The sequence below is a fragment of the Trichoderma reesei genome (genome assembly GCF_000167675.1).
Source record: "Trichoderma reesei QM6a unplaced genomic scaffold TRIREscaffold_17, whole genome shotgun sequence".
Classification (NCBI taxonomy): domain Eukaryota; kingdom Fungi; phylum Ascomycota; class Sordariomycetes; order Hypocreales; family Hypocreaceae; genus Trichoderma; species Trichoderma reesei.
The window spans coordinates 625,371-643,860 of NW_006711164.1; the positions used below are offsets into that span (position 1 = coordinate 625,371).

At 52.9% G+C, this 18,490-nt stretch overlaps 3 protein-coding genes across 3 annotated transcripts; 1 reads left to right on the plus strand and 2 right to left on the minus strand.

Moving 5' to 3' along the window:
* Positions 1–51: 51 nt before the first annotated feature.
* TRIREDRAFT_65744 (uncharacterized protein) lies at positions 52–2,095 on the minus strand (the record flags this gene model as incomplete). The annotated part of the gene is made up of 6 exons (XM_006967498.1): positions 52–823; positions 876–1,217; positions 1,288–1,494; positions 1,563–1,686; positions 1,744–1,877; positions 1,926–2,095. 6 exons carry the CDS (start codon positions 2,093–2,095, stop codon positions 52–54), a joined length of 1,749 nt encoding a protein of 582 aa, XP_006967560.1.
* Positions 2,096–6,164: 4,069 nt separating this feature from the next.
* On the plus strand, positions 6,165–13,804 carry TRIREDRAFT_65891 (polyketide synthase; the record flags this gene model as incomplete). The annotated part of the gene is given in 10 exon segments (XM_006967396.1): positions 6,165–6,335; positions 6,392–6,448; positions 6,510–6,597; positions 6,669–6,734; positions 6,810–7,012; positions 7,069–7,362; positions 7,381–7,737; positions 7,791–10,967; positions 11,034–12,246; positions 12,306–13,804. The coding sequence occupies 10 exon segments, from the start codon at positions 6,165–6,167 to the stop codon at positions 13,802–13,804; spliced, it is 7,125 nt and encodes a 2,374-aa protein (XP_006967458.1).
* Positions 13,805–14,617: 813 nt separating this feature from the next.
* TRIREDRAFT_65711 (uncharacterized protein) lies at positions 14,618–16,211 on the minus strand (the record flags this gene model as incomplete). The annotated part of the gene is made up of 4 exons (XM_006967499.1): positions 14,618–14,677; positions 14,737–15,002; positions 15,077–15,748; positions 15,878–16,211. The coding sequence occupies 4 exons, from the start codon at positions 16,209–16,211 to the stop codon at positions 14,618–14,620; spliced, it is 1,332 nt and encodes a 443-aa protein (XP_006967561.1).
* Between the last annotated feature and the right edge of the window lie 2,279 nt (positions 16,212–18,490).

Genomic DNA, 18,490 nt, shown 5'->3' on the forward strand with positions numbered 1-18,490 from the left:
CCGAGAATAGAGTTGGGTCATGGGAAGTGGTCCAGACGGTCGTGAGCCAGCTCAAGCAACTTGATGGGTGTTTCTGATATCCGACAATTCCGTCTCTGAGTCACTGCCGCGTCTCGAAAACGGACCCTCCTTGGATCCTGAATGCACAATCTTCAACGGCGTGGGGTGCCTCTCCAGAGTAAAGAGGGCAACAATTACCATGACTGAGCAAACGCAAGCCAATATCTTTATCTCCTCGGCATATGCTCCAGCATAGACGGTCTTAACTGCATCTTGCTGGTCGACAGGGAGCTGCAGCCCCGACAGGGGTGACCGGTGAAGGCTTTCGAGTTGCGCTTTGCTTAAACGGCCCTCTAGAAATCGGTTCACGTGGATGTTGAATATCACTGTGCAGACCGAGAGCCCGATGCTTCCCCCCAATACGCGAGCCTGGGCAACGGCCCCTTGCGCTGTGGCCTTCTCGCTCGACTCAGCTGTGCAAATGCTCGTCATGATTGTCGTTGCCGAGAAGCAGAGACCGACGCCCAGCCCAAAAATGGCTTGGTAGGCGTACTGAGAGGGCTCTGCGCTTTCTGCCTGTTTCAGGGTCGTCATCAGCCCTAGCCCCAAGAGTTGAAGACAGGATGATCCAATAAGCGTATACGATGTGTTGTTTCGCTTGTTGGATATTGCGCCGCCTAGAAACGAGCCGACGGCGCAGGCCCCGAGTAACGGAAAGAGGTGAATGCCGGCCATGAGGGCGTCTTCTCCCTTGACGATCTGGAAACGCTCGGGGATGATGACGGTGAGAGAAATGTACGGAAATCCTGTAAGGAGTGTGAGCCTGTATCAACGTTAGCGCCTGTTCACCAGTCACGAGAGAATCAAGCGCTTACAAGAGACCTGAAGCATAGACCCGTTGGGACATCAACCGGATGGGGAATATCGGCTCGATATGGCGATGTCTCTTTGAGTCCAGTATCACCTCCCAACCGATGAATACAGCCCAACTGATCCCGGATATGACGAGAGCCGATATGACTTCCGGGCTGGACCAGGCAACCGTCTGCGAACCCGCCTGCTGGATGGCAAACACGAGTAAAGAAGAGCCGCATAGCAGAGTAGTACTGCCGATGAAATCTATGCTGGTGAAAGCCTCCCATGAAAGTAAATGGGAGACTTCCTCTCGAGGCCACAAACTCGTGATAGCAAGCATGGCAACAAGTCCGAATGGGATACTGTCATGATAAAAGCATGTCACGAGACAGTCAGCACAGTCCAGACACGGCGGGCTTTTCTCAGACTCACTTGAGGTTGAAGAGCCACCTCCAGTCGGAATGCATGGAGATCAGGCCTCCAAGGAGGGGGCCAAGAACGAATGCAATGGCAAGCGTTGCCCCAATCATAGCCCCGATCAGACTAGGCCGATGGGCCGGACCGACTTCGACGAGGGCTATCTGGGTCAAGCTGTACAGGCCTGACGCTCCTATGCCTTGGAAGGCACGACATGCGATGCTGATGAAAATGTGTCACTATTGTCCCACCTCGTGCTTTGCCATGAATGGAAGCGGTGCCATACGTACAGTGCAGTCATGTGTTTCGCGTTGGCGCAGCCCAAGGAAAACCCGGAGAAGACGACCCAGGAGAGGACCAGAATATTCCTTCGTCCATATATGTCGCTCATCTTGGAGATGCAAACGGCAAACCCTATAAAGCGGTGTTAGAAGAGTCGAATCCCCACGACTGCAATTTCATGATTCGCACCCATATAGGTCAGCAGATACGCCAGCACAATCCACGGTGCATTGACAAAGTCATCCAGGTCATTCGATATCGTGACGAGGGACGTAGACACAATGGTTGTATCGAGAGTCGAGATCAGAAGGCCAACGAGGAGCCTACATCTGTTAGAACTGCACGATCACGAGGGATGGAGCCATACCTACGTTAAGACAAGCGCTGCCTGCTGTAAGCCCTTGACCTGTCCCGAGTCCCCATAGCCAAGCTTTGAGCGCGAAGCCTCGTCGTCTATGGAGTTGGACGTCTGCGAACCGGCCACCATCTGGCCCAGCGATGGATTTGGGTATGAGAGTGACACACGGTACTCTGTTGTCATGGCTGCTGGCGGAGGCGGTTGGTTTTGGGCGCTGCCAATGTCTTCAGCTCCTTGGGAGCAGCCGGTCAAGGACTCTGTTTGGCCTGTCTTGTTGTTGTCGTCGTTGTAGTCGTTGAAAGAAGCAACTCTCGGGCGTTTTGTTCCGCTGCTGCAGCACTTGAACTTGCTTCTCGAGCAGGCCACTGTTGGAGGAGAAAGGGGGTGAGGAGAAGAGAGGTGTTTTGAGGCTCAAAGCTGTGTTGACGAAACAGAGGAGAGAAGAGCCGGTCAAGATTATGTAAATCCCAGCTCAGGGCTGCTGAAGAGGCGACTCGACTTGGATGGCACCACGCCTTGCCAGCCCGGGAAGGAACTGCCCACGCCACAATTTCAGGCAACTCCAGGCAGCTTCAGGGCAACTTGAGACAAGACGCAACTTCCTCGTGACACTGGGCTATCAGATCTCAGAACTGGCTCGAAGCTCGACTCTGGGCTCGGAGCCTCGCTCAAGAAAGAACCGATCACGATTTATGATCTTGCCCCTTTTCTCAGCGTCGGTTCCAGTGTCTTGTCTCTGTGAGTGTCCCTGTGAGTGTCCCTGTGAGTGGTTCCTCTGATTGCTCCTATGATAGACCCAGCACGGGCCTGGCGATCCGAGGACAGTGGAAGCTGTGGGAGCCGAAGTCAGACATAGTCGAGCTGAGACAAGACCGGCGACTCGGGGCGATGGCGACGGTCCCTGTCCGCAAAAGGAGGAAGCTCATTGAATAAGTATCCGAAACATCTCTCAACTCGGTTGCACCTGTACGGCTCGTGGAGGCTGTATGTAGCCTGGTGTCTCACAGACGAGGCGTGACCACGTTGCCCAGAAGGACTCCTGAGAGGAGACAGACGCCTGCCAGCATCTGCTGCCCTTCACCGGCCGGCCGTCTCGGCGGCGGCGGCGGCTGCAGAGCTTCGTCGGGGGCGTTTCAGGCTTTCCCTTGTTCTATGCTCAACGGGCACTAGGACCGGCCAACTACTCCATCAACGGACGGCTCAGCGGGTATCGGAAGGCCAACTGAGGCAGAGTCACACGGCGGTCTCGTGCTGGAGCGGCACTTGCGTGGCAACGGCGTTTCTGGTATATGTCGCGATGTTATACCGCTAGAGAAAGGTCGCGAATTGCACAGGGAGCGTCAGAGTGTCGGCTGGGTCCTTGACGCCAGCACCGAGCCGTTCGTTTGCGCTCGGGTTACGCATCACCATGTTTCGGCCAGTCAGATGCAGGCGATGAGAGATCACTTGCGTGAGCAGCCAGCGATCAACTGCTGAATCTGTGCCACCCGGGGCTTGTTTCATCGCACGAGGATCTCGACCAGCATGCTGCCGCTGAAGCCGCCGCCCTGCCAGAAATCTGACGGATGCCATCCAGGAGCATCATACAGCACTAGACGGCTGGCATCAGGCAGGCAGGTAACTGTGCGGCCAGTCACATAGACATCATGGCTCGACTGGCCCGTCGTCAAGTCTACCACTTGCGCTCGAGGAACAGGTACGCGGAACGGGTCGAGTGGCTGAGCTCAGAGGGTCTGCTAAGGCGGGATATCGAGCGACTATGACGGAGAACCTACAAAAGTTCGTCAAGATACTTTTCCAACGACGCTATTCGAAGGGATCGTCTCGGCTTAGCCGTCTCCCGTGTAACCTGGCCACGGGAGCTAGGAAATGAGGAAAGTGGTCAAATCACGGATCGCAGTCCACTGTCTCCAGACTAAGAGGCTGATGAGTTGAGGCGAGAACAGTTTCCGACAGTCCAGACTGCAAGTATGTCTGCCACGACCGAGAATTCCCCTTGCAACTGGCCGACGGCAGAGGAGCTATGAAGTTTGTACAAGTCTGTCCGCTCTGACAGCGATCCAGCTCAAAAGGCACGGGGAACAACAGCTTCTCCTCCAGGACTAGATGAGAAGCACGGCGAGGTACCAACACATGGGCTGCTACATGTTTCGTTCCACGTCCTCTGGCGGTGTTGGCGGGTCAGGTTGCGAGAGTTTCGCATGCTCATCTCATTAACCGGCCCCATGGTAACGGGCCTTCGGTTTATCGCCTGGGAAACGCTTGACGGGGGACTGCGTGATCGTGCTCCATTCCGTGTCCAATCTCAAGATCACTCCCAGGCTAACCTTGAAGAGCTTCAGTTGTTGGTGCAGCTTCCGGCTTGGATTGGCTTCTACCACCGGCACTGTTCCCATGATGTGACCAACACAGGGTCCCAAGATTACCTTCCCATATCTGTGTAATTTTGACGCTACGCTTGCCATAGCCATCAAGAATATGGCATTCGACTTCTCTTCTCCCGCTTGGAAGAGCCCATTCGTTTCGTATCGAGAGATATCGTCACCTCAATCTGGTCTCATCGAATTTCTTTCACGCTTTCCCTGGGTCAGGCTTAAACCAGAAGTTGACGTCGAAAGAAAGAACCCAGTGTCAAGAAGGAGACAGATTGGATCAACTGTTATATTCGCTCCCAACCACAGTCACTTTCAATTCTTTCCGAGGCTGTTGCACCAGTCTTGCCATTTTTCGAAGGAAATTGGGGCCCGACTTCTCCTATTCCGTCACCCAACAACTCCGGCCAGTCAGCCGACACCATGGCTTGATGTCTGCCCAAGCAAGTGTTCGCATCTACTTATGGGAGTGGAGTTTTCGTTAGAATGCCGCTTGAAAAGATGGGTGGAGGCCACCGAGTCCTACTGTTGTGTCTGATGTTGGACAACGTCGGTGTTTCTATGGTCTGCTTCGTTGCATCCCGGTAACAATGCGGTGTGAAGGAAGTGAAGCTGGAGAGACGTCTAGGGGAGTTGATGTCCACAGACCGCTCAGAGACGTAGTCCAGGGACCAACGGCGAGAGCACGGTTGCCTGCGTCTGATAGGGACTTGAGGCTCTTGTCACATTTGTCTCCATCAGCGTCCTGAAGGAAGATTTTGAGTCTTTGGACTAGGTTTGTCACGGTATCGTCATTGTTGAGGTCATCATGTGCCTCCGACCCAAGTCCATCAACGTGCAGCTCCCCAGTCGTTCCGGCCGCCCGGGACAGAGACAGCCTTATCTCATTGGTCAATGGGATGCCTCTGATGCCATTCTCGGGAAGGTTCCATTCCTTTGGGCAATATCTGCGAGGCTCTTACTTGCAGCAGGCTTCCTGTGGCCAAGATCCTGCGCCCGCGCGTTGCGCACGGGCTTGTCAAATGAAGGGAACCAAACCCGGGGCCAATCCCTCGATCTGTCTTTGGCGCTCCGATGCTCCTTTGTTTCATCTGCAGAAGCATGGATCAGCTTCCTGCAGGATTCCCGGGGCTCTCCATTGTCCCGTGGGTCAATGCCTTGGCAAAGATTGTCACCAACGCGGCCCGTTTCCGACCCAGAAGCTATGAAGCCGAATCGAGGCTACGATCTAGCCACGTAGTTGGGAGGGGGAGGTTGCATGCGCTTCACGTCAAGAATTTTTGAACCGCCGCCTAATCTATTGGTTGGCCTTCACCGCGTTTGTTTGCCGATATTGAGATAATCGTTTGCAAGCCGTTTGCAGTCAATGCATACAACCCTCACGGCTGATCCAAGGCAACGGGCTCTTTCTGCATAGTCTCTCCGAACCCGTTCTCCGCGGCTGTTATTGCAATCGCGCTTCATGCACTGAACTGCATCACTGTACTCCGGACTCATGCCTTAGACTGGAGTTAACGTGGCGAGGCAACAAGCCTTTGACTCAATAGCAAGTGGGTGTTTGAATAATGCAAGTTGGCAAACGGTCCTCACCTCGCAAACCTTCCCTCGGTCTATAAGAAGACTCGACAACTCTCCCCTACTCTGCTACTTTGTTGTTATACTTCATCAGGTTCTCCTCGACTCTTGTAGCTTCTTTTGCATCCTCAGCTACTTCTTGACTTGACCTGCTGCAACTCCCGCTCATCTCAGACTCATACAACGTCTCAACAGTTCCGGTACGTTTACTTTTCAAACGATAGCAAGTGCTTTACACCCAGGAATGGTACGCTATGTGTGAACAACCACCAGGAGACGGCCAGAGCGTTGGTGTCGCCAACAGTATGGAAGATATTGCCATCATCGGACTTGCGTTGCGGTTCCCAGGCGATGCTACTTCGCCGCAGAAGCTTTGGGATGTGCTGGAGCGGAAAGAGTCCCAATGGTCGGAGTTCCCCAAAGACCGTCTCAACATCGACGGCTACTATCACCCAAGCAATGACAGGCTCGGGAGCGTAAGTTACTGACCTAGAAGTCGGCATCCTGTAGAGGCCTTGCTGACCTATAGCAGCTCTCGTTCCGGGGAGGGCACTTCTTGAAGGACGATATCAGTGCCTTTGATGCTCCAGTAAGGACGCCATCATGTGCCAATGTTCTGATTCTGTCTGCATACTGACAGATCGGAACAGTTTTTCTCGATACCTACAGAGGAAGCAAACGCAGTTGATCCTCAGCAGCGTATGCTTCTCGAGATCTCGTACGAAGCTCTTGAAAACGGTACGTAAACCCTGGACTTGGGCCTCGTTGCAAGAAGCATTGAAAGTTAACATGGGCGTAATTCTGTCTAGCTGGTATCCGCAAAGAGGATATTGATGGCAGTGATGCTGCTGTCTACGTGGGATCATTTGTGAAGGGTAAGTTCAAAGCGACTTGACCCGGCTGTCTGGAAATCCTTCAAGAATACATATGCTGATGCTACACAACATCAGACTACGAGTACATTAGCCTCCGCGACCAGGATTGGGGGCCGAAGTATGCCGCAACAGGGAATGGGATTGCCATTATGTCCAATCGGATATCTTATTTCTACAACTTGCATGGTCCCAGCATGACGGTAGACACGGGCTGCAGCTCAAGCCTTGTTGCCGTTCACTTGGCTGCTCAGAGCCTTCGAAATGGCGAGGCGTCGTTGGTGAGAATGATCAAAGGACTTCGCGGTACTTGTGAACTGACTGGTCTTCTCATCAGGCTCTGGCTGCAGGCACCGGCATGATCTTGTCTCCCGAGACTATGTTGCCGATGACGGCGCTGAATTTCCTTAGCCCAGACGGGAAGTGCTTTACGTTCGACTCTCGTGCAAACGGCTACGGGCGAGGCGAAGGAATTGGTGTTGTGGTCATGAAGCGTCTGTCAGATGCCATTCGCGACAACGATACCATTCACGCAGTCCTGAGAGCCAGCTGTGTGAACCAGGATGGCCGCACCAAAGGTATGCCAGAGCTGTTGTTCAGGAACATCGTCGATTTTTCGCGACAGAGATTGGTATCAATTACTGACTAGCCAGTAGGCATTACCTTTCCCAGCGGGGACGCTCAAGTTTCCAATATTCGTGCTGTCTATAATTCGGCAGGCCTTGATTTCGCCCAGACCGGCTACATCGAGTGCCATGGCACGGGGACACAGGCAGGTGACTGGCAAGAACTCCAAGCCATCTCCCAGACCATTGCGTCGGCTCGCACTGTTGACAACCCTGTCATGGTGGGCTCTGTGAAGACGAACATTGGCCACCTGGAAGGGGCAGCTGGGATTGCTGGCTTGATCAAGGGAGTCTTGGCTTTGGAACGGGGCCGTGTACCACCAAACATCAACTTCATCAAAGGAAATCCCAAGATTGATTTTGAGAATTGGAAGGTCAAGGTAAATGATTCCTCTACACAAGAGAAGCCTGTCGTGTGCTAACTTCACCTTAGGTCCCGACGGAAGTAATGGACTGGCCCATTCCCGGCATTCGTCGTGTCAGTGTCAACTCCTTTGGGTTTGGTGGTACGAATGCCCATGTCGTTGTAGACGAGGCGCCGGGCTATCTTGCGACAAAGGGGCTGAACGCAAGTCACTCCTCCACCGACATTGTACCATCACGAACTGATGCGGCCTTGGCCGAGGGAACCCCCGAAGCGCGGTTGTTTTGTTACTCTGCAAGCGACAATGCCGGTGTTTCTCGCATCATGAAGTCACACGCTCCATTCATCGAATCGATTCGAGAAAATACTGGAGATTCTTTGCGCAACTACTCCTATACCCTTGGTTGTCGCCGATCCAACCTCGAGTGGAAGGGATTTGTTGTGGCTGAATCTGCGGATGACCTCCTGGGAAAGATCGATGGCTTCAAGACGAGCTCCGTTGCTCGCTCGTCGCTCAAGAAGCAGTCCAAGCTAGGCTTCATCTTCTGTGGGCAGGGCGCCCAGTGGGCGGAAATGGGCAAAGACCTCATGTCCTTTCCGGTGTATAGCACCAGTCTCAAGGAGGCCAGCTGCTTCTTGCAGCTTGGGCTGGGGGCTCGATTCGACCTTTTGAAGGAGATTCTCAGGGGTGCTGGGGACACGCGCATATCCGATCCCGAGATTTCACAGCCCGCAACAACTGCTCTGCAAGTTGCCCTGGTCGATCTTCTCAAGTCTTTCGATGTCCAGCCCCAGTATGTGTTGGGACATTCTTCGGGCGAGATTGCGGCTGCCTATGCCTCAGGGGCTATATCGCGATACGACGCGTGGAGAATTTCCTACTTTCGTGGCTTGGCCGCGGCGAGCATTCCATTCCGGGCTTCGAAGCTGAAGGGGGCCATGATGGTCATTGGAATGTCGACTGAAGAAGCTTCAGCGTATCTCGCCAGGATCAACAAGTCTGCGCAAATCGCCTGCATAAACAGCCCACGATCGATTACGATATCTGGACAAGCCGACGCCATTGAGTACATTGCTCGCGATCTGACTCAAAAGGACATATTCAACAGGATTCTCAACGTCAAGGTCGCATATCATTCATCCCATATGAAACTTGTCGAGGACGACTATGTTGCCGCTCTTGAAGATGTTGCCACCCACGATTGCCTCGAGGGCGTCACGATGTTCTCTTCTGTCACCGGCAAGCCAATCCGGGGAAGCGAGTTGAACGCCAGGTATTGGGCAAAGAACATGGTTTCTCCCGTTCAGTATGTCGCGGCAGTTCAGTCGCTCATGGACCTTCCGGTGGATGGTCAGCCCGACCTTTTGATTGAACTCAGCCCCAGTGCAGTTCTCCGGTCGCCCACAACTGACGTTATCGCCACGCTGAAGAGTGCTGCTAGCCCGGATTACCATTCCGCCCTTGAGCGAAGGAAGAACGGGTGTGTAACCCTACTCAATCTTCTTGGTTCCTTGTGGTCCAGGGGCTATCCTGTCAACATGAAGATGGTCGTCTCAAGGGGCGAGCGAGAGGATTCCTTGAGGTGTCTTTCTAACCTGCCGTCCTATTCCTGGGATCACCGAAAAACATACTGGCACGAGGCTGAGATGAGTCGTGTGAGCCGTATGAGGGAGTATCCTAGGATGGATCTCATCGGTGCCAGAGATCTGGACTCCATGACATCCTTCGAGCCCAAGTGGAGAGGGTTTCTGCGCATCTCAGAAAACCCATGGATCAAAGACCACCAGGTACAGAAAACAGTCGTCTATCCTGCCGCAGGCATGGTTGCAATGGTATTGGAGGGAGCAGCACAGCTAGCCAAAGGCGCCGAGGATCTCCTTGCCTATGAGCTCACGGATATGAGCATTGAGAAAGCCATGACGATTCCCGATACCGCCTACGGATTAGAAGTATCGCTCAGTCTCAGGAACGACCAAGCCAATACGGATGATGGCGGCAAGATTGGAGCCAGGTCATTTGCCATTTACTCTCGACTTCAAGGTCGATCATGGGAGCGGCATGCCAAGGGTATTCTACAGTTTCATTATCGGGCGGGAAATTGGCAGGGTGCTTTTCGATCGTACGAAGACCGCCATCGAACCATGAGCAATTGTTGTAACAAGGCGATCATTCCACGGCAGCTTTACGAACACCTTGACTCCGTCGGGATGAACTATGGACCATTGTTCCAGAACATTGCAGAGGTTCGCACATGCGATGGCTACTGCGTGAGCAGAGTCAGGATTCCAGATACCAAATCCAAAATGCCCTGCAAGTTTGAATACCCACATCTTCTGCACCCGGCCACTTTAGATGCCATGATCCAGACTCTATTGGCTATCAAATCGGTGCCCATGGTGCCCGTTTCCATCAAGAGGCTTTACGTGGCCGCAAATCTGGGTGGTGCATCATCAGGTGCAGATTTCACTGGTTACTCGTCAGTTACTGCAGCTGGCATCCAAAACGCAGAGGCAACCATCTTCATGAAGCAGGAATCGATAGACTACGCACACGTCGTCATTGAAGGCTTGAGATTGGCCGCATTGCCCACCCCATCGCCCGAGGAGGGGGGATTCTTGCCCAGCAATCGCAATCTTTGCAGCCAGATCATATGGAAAGAGGATGCCGTCTTCGCAAGGCCGAGCTCATACGGCGAACAGGTTGCTCTTCTTGCCCACAAGTACTCTGGTCTGTCGATACTCCAGATCGGCGGCAGTTACGAGCTCTCACAGGCAACTCTAGAAGCAGTCAGCCCGGATCCAGATGCGACACCCCAGCTCCTGCGGTATACCATCCTAGCGGGAGACGGTGATGATGTCGCTTCGAGACTTCTTTCCTCTGTGAGAGACACGCCGCTGCAGCCTTTTGTGGAAGAAGTCTCTGACATAGCGGTCATCAGAAGTGACTATCACTTGATTGTGACTTGTCACAATGTCGAGACTGATTTCAGTATCCTAGAAACGAGATTGAAGGAGGGCGGTGTTCTGTTGATGCAAACCACTCCCGTTGAGAGGCCAAAGGAGCAGCCATTGGGCGACCCCAAAAGTACTTCAGGTGCCCAAGACATTGGTAGTATGCAAAGGATCGTCAATCACCAGATGATGAGAGAGCGTGGTCAAGATGCGCACTTGATTGAGGGCGCTGGCGGACTCCTCTTGGAGGCTTATAGGAAGACCCAGCTGTTTCACCTCACCGGTCCCATCGTCGTCATTACTCCAGCAGAGGTCGGCACAGAGGTTCAGAACTTCATCAAGGCTATCGAACGACTTCAGGAATCAAAGAGTGTCTCATCCACCATCTCCTTCATGAATGTCGACGAGGCCTTGAAAGAACCATCTGCTCTCCATGGCAGGACAGTCATCTCTCTGCTCGAGTTCTCTGGCATTCAGCCTCGCGACTATTCCATTTTTGATTGGAAGGAGGAAGACTTCAACTGCTTTAAGGGCATATTGGCCCACGCGCGCCATGTATTCTGGATTACTCGAGGAGCTGTCATGACCTGCGAGAATCCGCGTGGAAGCCCCATCAACGGACTCGCAAGGACACTAATCTCTGAAGACCCCCTGAATTCGATTGTCACCTTTGACTTGGCAGGGGACTCAAAACTAGATGATCCTGTCATCGTTGACAACGTCTTGTCCCTGCTTGATGCGGCGTTTGGGTCAAAGCTACTACCGGTGCAGGATACAGAGTTTGCCGAGGATAGCGGAAGGATCTACGTTCCCCGTCTCAGTACCTTACGGTCAATGAACCGCATTATTGAAGGCGAGGTTTTGGCTGGAAGAGTCTCTCAGAAGCCGTTCAGCGGTAGCCAAGGCCTTGAGCTCACAATCGGCGCCCCGGGCATCAACGACGACAACTTGTTCTTCATCGTATCAGACAAGACAAACCTTGGAGCAGACGACGTTGAGATCGCGTTCAGCGAAGCTAATCTGTCACTTCTGGATGTCGAGACTGTCCTTGGAAGGACCCAAAAGTCGACTGTTGGAGCCGACGTCAGGGGCCGGATTACTCGGCTTGGTAGTCACGTCAAGGGCTTGTCTATCGGTGACAGTGTTGCCGCCCTGGTCCCTGGCGGCTCGTTTCGGAACTTGTTGCGGGTTGAGTCGCGGTTTGTCAAACACGTCGAACCCGACATTGCCCCAAGTTTCCTCGTCAGCGCCTACTTTGCACTCATCCATGTTGGAAGGGTCCGGCAAGGCCGCAGGGTGTTGGTCCATGCCGGCGCCAGTGGTTTTGGCCTCGTCGCGGTTGATTTGGCTGTCGCTATCGGGGCTGAAGTTTTTACTACTGTCGTCGGCCCGGGTGCTGATCTACAACGAGAGACTTTGGAACGGCATGGTGTCGCAGAGGATCATATTCTGGAAGCTGATTCCGGACTCTTTGTGGCCACGATACTGGGCGCTACAGATGGTAATGGTGTGGATTGCGTGTACAATCCAACCTTGAAAGCGTTCGATGAGGGGTTTGCCTGTGTCCGAAAGTGTAGGTTGCAACAACTACTCTCTCAAGTCTGTGAGGAATTTGTACTAATACGACGACAGGCGGTAGCATTGTGCAGTTCGCGAGGGAGGCCGCAGGTCCGACATCGACCCGTATGCCTCCGACGTCTGTGACTGTGGCTACTTGGGATCTTCATCAACTCCTTGCAGAGGATCCGGATTTTGTGGCAGAACTCTTCGATCTGGTCATTCGGTACATCCAGAATATTGACTTCAAGCCATCCTTATCCGCAGAGCTCAACCAAGTATTCGACGTTGGCTCGTTGACAGATGCACTACTATACTTCCAGCAAACGCCATCAGTTGGTCTCGTCACGGTGACCGCAGCTAAGGATGGGTCAAGCACAGTCCGCGTCTTGAATGATCACACCACAAAGCCTCTTCAAGAGTCTCTTGACCCAGAGGGAACATACTTGCTTGTCGGTGGTCTCGGTGGACTCGGCCGGAGCATAGCTGAGCTTCTAGTACAGAGCGGTGCGCGACATTTGGCCTTCATTTCGCGATCTGGCGCGTCCTCGGATGCATCAAGATTATTCCTCGAAGGGTTGCAATCAAGAGGAGTGAACGCGCAGGCTTATGCAGTGGACATATGCGACAGATCTGATCTCGATCGCGTCATCGAGGATGCCGTTACGGTCGATATGCCGCCGATCCGCGGCGTGTTTTATTGTGCTGCAATACTCAGGGACTCTGTTTTCAATAACATGACTTTTGAAGATTGGCACACAGCCATCCGGCCAAAAACAGTCGGCTCCTGGAATATATATCACAGCATATCGGCTGCGGGCCACGACCCCTTCCACATCTTCCTTGCCAGTTCGTCGGGCATCATCGGCAACCGTGGACAGGCCAACTACGCTGCGGGCAACTGTTTCGAAGACTCGTTTGCGAGGCTTCTCAGGCAGCAGGGGAAACATGCCGTGGCCCTGGATCTCGGCCCAGTCTTGGGAGCCGGCATGCTTGCCGAGAATGAAGCTATCCTGGATACGCTGCGATCCAACGGCTTCTTTGGCATTCCGCATGGAGACTTCCTCACGGTTGTCAAGCATGCGATAACGGGGGAGATGGAGCCGGGAGAGCCTATTCCGCCACAAGTCACCGTGGCTGTCGGCACAGGAGGCATGAACGCGCAAATCAACGCGGCGGATCCCTACTGGACTCGCACCGCTCTCTACTCCTATCTCAACCTGGTGGACATTGCCCCGCCGAATCTCCTTGTCGGCGGCGATGCAAGCAAGAAAGACATGAGGGCCATGCTGGCTGCAGCCGCAAGCTTTGACGAAATTTCGGCCATTATCAGCGACGGACTCGCTGTGATGCTGGCCAAGACGATGAACATGCTGCCGTTTGAGATTGACATGAGGAAGTCGCTCAACGCCTATGGCGTGGATTCTCTGGTGGCTGTCACTATTCGAAACTGGATCCTGAATAACTGCGGCGTTCAGGTTTCTGTGTTTGATATCCTCAGTGATTTGTCTATTGCAGACATGGCGAATATGATTGCGGAGAAGGGGGGATATGGGGGAGACAAGTCGCAGTGAGGTTGACAGGGAAGTGCTGTGGAGGAATGGCAATGGAAGGGGAGGGTCTGTAAAAGCGAACTGGCATTTGTTCCAGGAGATAATACATGGTAGAGGGACGCGAGAATGGAAAGAAGGACATGAGAAGTAATGGAGGAAGCAAAATTCGGTGTTGACCTTGAGGGGTGATATGGGAAAAAAAGAAAAATAGGCGAGCAACTTATCCAGAAGCTGGGTACAGTGGTGAGTTTTTAGACGCCGTGCGTGGGCAAGGCCAAAGCTTTGCACTTAATACAGAACATTCAATTGTCAAAAAGTTGAATTACGTGCTGCTTGACACAAAAAGGAGAGGACCAGAGAAGATGGGAAGGAGAAAGAGCAAAAAGAAAATCAGCTGCGTAATCTGGGAATCGAACCCAGGGCTCCCCGACGTTGCGGATGGCAACGGAGAATTTTACCACTAAACCAATTACGCGGTGTTCTTATTGACCACAAGATTGGTAAATTTGTCCTACAAAGCATTGCGCCGCGATGCAAGATATGCTGGCCCCTAACTGACACGATAGGATGATGGTTCATGATCAAGATCACAAACGCAGATTATCTCGACATGTAAACAATTGACAGGCACTATTTCTTTTTTTTTTTCCCCTTTACTCTCCGTTCAACTACATCAAGCAACAACCCAAATGCCAAACTTGAAACCGCAACTATAGCTTCATTTCCCATCCATGTGTCAAGGGAAAGTAAAGCCCATAGTATACCAACCTTCGAGCTACTACAACCACACGCTTGTTTCCTCACACTCATCGAGCTGGGCAACCAGCAACGTTCTTACTCGTCCCACACTGCCTCGACGACGCTCATCTTGCAACCCTCGACTCTTTGGACTCCCTAACAGCATGTTAACAACAGCGCTCGCATATCAGAAAGGGAACACGTGCTTTGCATACCTTGAACTTGAACCTGGGATCGGCTGCTTCAAACAATTCGCGAAACTCCTGTTCGTCTCGCTCCTGCGCATTCAGGAGCGCGCCCATAATCATGTCCATGTTCCTCAAGAGCTTCTCATCCCATGCATTCTCTGATCCTGGGTCACGAATGCAGTAATCGTTGATGACGACGCGAGCTCCCGGCTTGAGTGCGGGGATCAGATTTCGGAGGATAGAAACGGCGTATGGCTTTGCATGATTATGAAGAATCCACCGGAAGTAATAGACTGGCATTGGGGTTTTTCGGAGTCAGTGGACCATGGAAATGAATTGAAGGTGGAGGAAGTGAGAAGCAGCTTACCGTCGGCACCCTTCACGGGTTGCTCCTGGAAGAAGTCATGGACTTGCAGTGAGATTCTCTGTGCCACGGTCTTGTCGTCGCAGATAGGCTGTGGAGCAGTCTCTATGGTTTTGGGCAGATCTTCCACGATGAAATTGATGTTCTTCCATCTTTTGGCCAGCTCCACGGATACGAAGCCATGGCTACCGCCGACATCGACAAACGTGCCCCCGCGCTCATTCACTTCGGAAAGGTCATAATTGTCCACAAAGTAGCTGACTTCGTAACCTTCTCCATGAGAAAAGCTGCGCATCGCATGGGCAAAACGCTTAGCCTTGACCGGGTCTTTATAGATGGTGGCAAACATGGATTCTTTGCCAACCGTGTTGAAAGCATAGTTGAATCCTGTGTAGAGGTTAGAGGTTGCCTCGGGATGCGCCTCCAATGCTTCCAGCACATGGCCTGCCGCAGGAAAGTTGTCTTCAGCATTGTACCCAACCCAGGCTTGAAGAGACTCATCCTGTGCTAGCATCCGCGAATGTGCGGTGTGGGCAATGTATCCCGGAGACGGCTCGCAGAAGATATTGTTAGTCATGGCGTGCCGTAAGGCACGGGCAAGGTGGACAGGCTCCAGCGGAGTCTTGGATTGCAGTTCCGTCAGCTTGATGGGAGCATTCAGGGGAACGAGTTGGGCTGCATAGCAGTCAGCGATATGTCAACAGTAGAGGTGCAACTTTAGAATACCAATTTGATAGCGGTTAATGAGTGATAAGCTCAAGGTATCCAGATACTGTCGAGTCGCGTTAGCACAATAACTCGGACGAAGAAGGGCAGAACGATCTCTTACACTCCACACAGCATATCGTACGGTTTCACGTGGACCCCTGACAATATCGGTAAGCTCTCGAGAAGCGAGAAAGATGTTTGTTCTGCTCTTTTGGATGTCATCGGGTAAAGGCGGGAAGTCGTCCGGTGCGTCAACGCTGATGCCTGGTTGAACGATGCCGTTGGACTCGAGGTAGGCTTGAAGTTTCAGGGTCTCCGTGCGGATGGTCTCCGCCAACACAAGCATCCGAGACTCTGAAGAGTCCGTCTTCGTGGCTCCATTCTGTCCCCCCTCGCTCGAAAGCGCCGCCGGAACTGTAAGCCTAGCCATTGGAGCTAAAGGTGGGTTGGGCCGGAGAGAGCTATAAGAAACGAAAGTCAGAAGCCGATAGCAGATGAAGAACAACGGTAGTGAAGAGAGGCAAGGGAAATGCCAAAAGGCAAAGATGGAGGTTATTATAATGCTGCCCGTCTGAGATGGCAATCGATCTGTAGTCATCGCGCTTTGTCAGGTGTCCTTCTCAGTGTAACCCGACGGTGGGCAATGCGTCGGCCCCGATGAAGGAGCGAGGCAGTAACGCATTCGGCAACAAGAGAGATCATCGAGCCAGAGTTCTGTCTGGCTTGCCGGAAGCCGGAAGTTAGGGACCCCGTTTAGGGGCCATCACCATGCCGGTACGGTCCGCGGCATAGGCCCGAGCAACTCGGCGGTCATCCTTTGTGATCTTTGATCTGCCCCTTTGAGGCATTGGTGTCATTGATAGAGCCAATAACTAGTAACAGCCGAAGACGAGGCGTCCGGAACTTGAGCTGCAGCTATCGAGAAGATTCTCTTGCGTCTTTTGTGAGCTTGCATACATGATGCAAACCCTTGTCTCGTGGACGCGTCTTGGAAGCAGCTCCGCAATGGCAAGAAAAGATGGAGATCTGATTTCATAGGGCCCGGATCTCACGATCAAACCGCAGCGGTGAGACAACCGATGTATGCTGCAGAACAGAGCAGGCCATGTAGACGAAAATCTGCCCCCTAGAGAGACAGTCCCGCCCCAGCAGTCCGGGATAGTGCGTTTTACCGTCCATTTCCTTTGTTTTCCCTCATTACTCGGCCAGAAGGCGCTGAATCACTGAATCGACTCACAAGGTGTGCAAGCAAGAGTGGATGCAGTATTCTCGGCCGTCAAGGGCGGCACAAGACAAGTCGATTGTGACCAGCAGGAAGCAAAATGATGTGCAAGTGAAGTGATGTGAAGCAGTTGAAAACAAATTGAAGTCAATTGCACATACCGATACTTTGCAAGTCCGCCTGGAGTTCCTTCCGAAGCAGTCAGATGCTATTACCGCCAAAAGTGGAAAGAGGTCTGGCCGCTCTTGCGCAAGGGGAAACAGTGAGACGATGATGCGTCGTATTTTGGGTACCTTGTCTTTCGTCAAGCCTCTCTCAAAGCCGATTCTCTTTCTCCCCTGTCTTAACGTTGCTGCTTCAGCCAGAGACTTGGATCGGGACTTTTGCTGTGTCTCTTGTTGCTGCGACTGTTATCGTTGTCGTTGTCGTTGTCGTTGTCGACGTCGGCCTCGCTGCTCAAAGCAAACCCGATACGGATACGGCACGGAGAGAAACGAGGAGCGAGAGAGGGCGAGAGCGAGACGAAACCCGGAAGAAGTAGAAGAAGAAGAAGAAGCAGAAGAAGAGGGGCGAGGCGGGCAAGGATGAAGAGACGAATGCAACTCGCTTCCCCCAGACACGGAAACTCGCAACAATTAAACTAACACTGAACCCGGAGCCTAGAGGACTCAGCTGCCGCTCTCTTGCACTCACCGGCCATTACCACTGCTTCATACATACTTCGATACTGCTAGCATATACCTACATACTGCTACGACGACCCCGACTCACGCATGTACTTACTCGGTGCTCCATATTCCATATCCGTCCCAGCAGCCGGCGCTCTCCGCATCCAAGCCGCCATGGACCCGGGTTGATCGACGCAGGAGCCGCAGGCTAAGACACCCCTGGTCATGGACGGCGTCCGACTCGCCGATACCCGACAGACGAGAGAGCGGCATATGTACATCTCGTAGTAGTCTCCCGCGTGGCGGGCCATCCATTACCTACAAACCAGAGAGGGAGCATAGCATCGATCCTAATGCTGAGACGGGATAGAGAGCAGACTCGAGATGTGAGATGGTGCATGCAGGAGGAGGTATGCATGTATGCATGCACCTACGAGGAAACCGTTGCCAATATGCCCCGTCCCATGTTCTCCAGTTCCTAGCTGACCATGTCCAATCGCCGGTCATCAAATCAGTTCATGTACGCACTCTTTTAGCCGTACTGGGAAGATATATCCGTAGCCTCCGCTTCGAGGGTTCAGAACCAACAGCCAAATCGACATGTTGCTGGGGATTACAAATTCCGACAACCACTTGACATAAAGGATGGCCTCGGCGAAAGCAAGCACAAAATTTCCTGCCAGGGATTGATTTGCGAACAACCTTGGAACAACCATCAGGCTACTAATGCACCCGTGGCTTTAGACCGGCACGGCCTGAAGCTACCAGTCCGTGTCGATGGATATTCGATGTCTTCTCTCCACAGGTTTTGTTATCCCC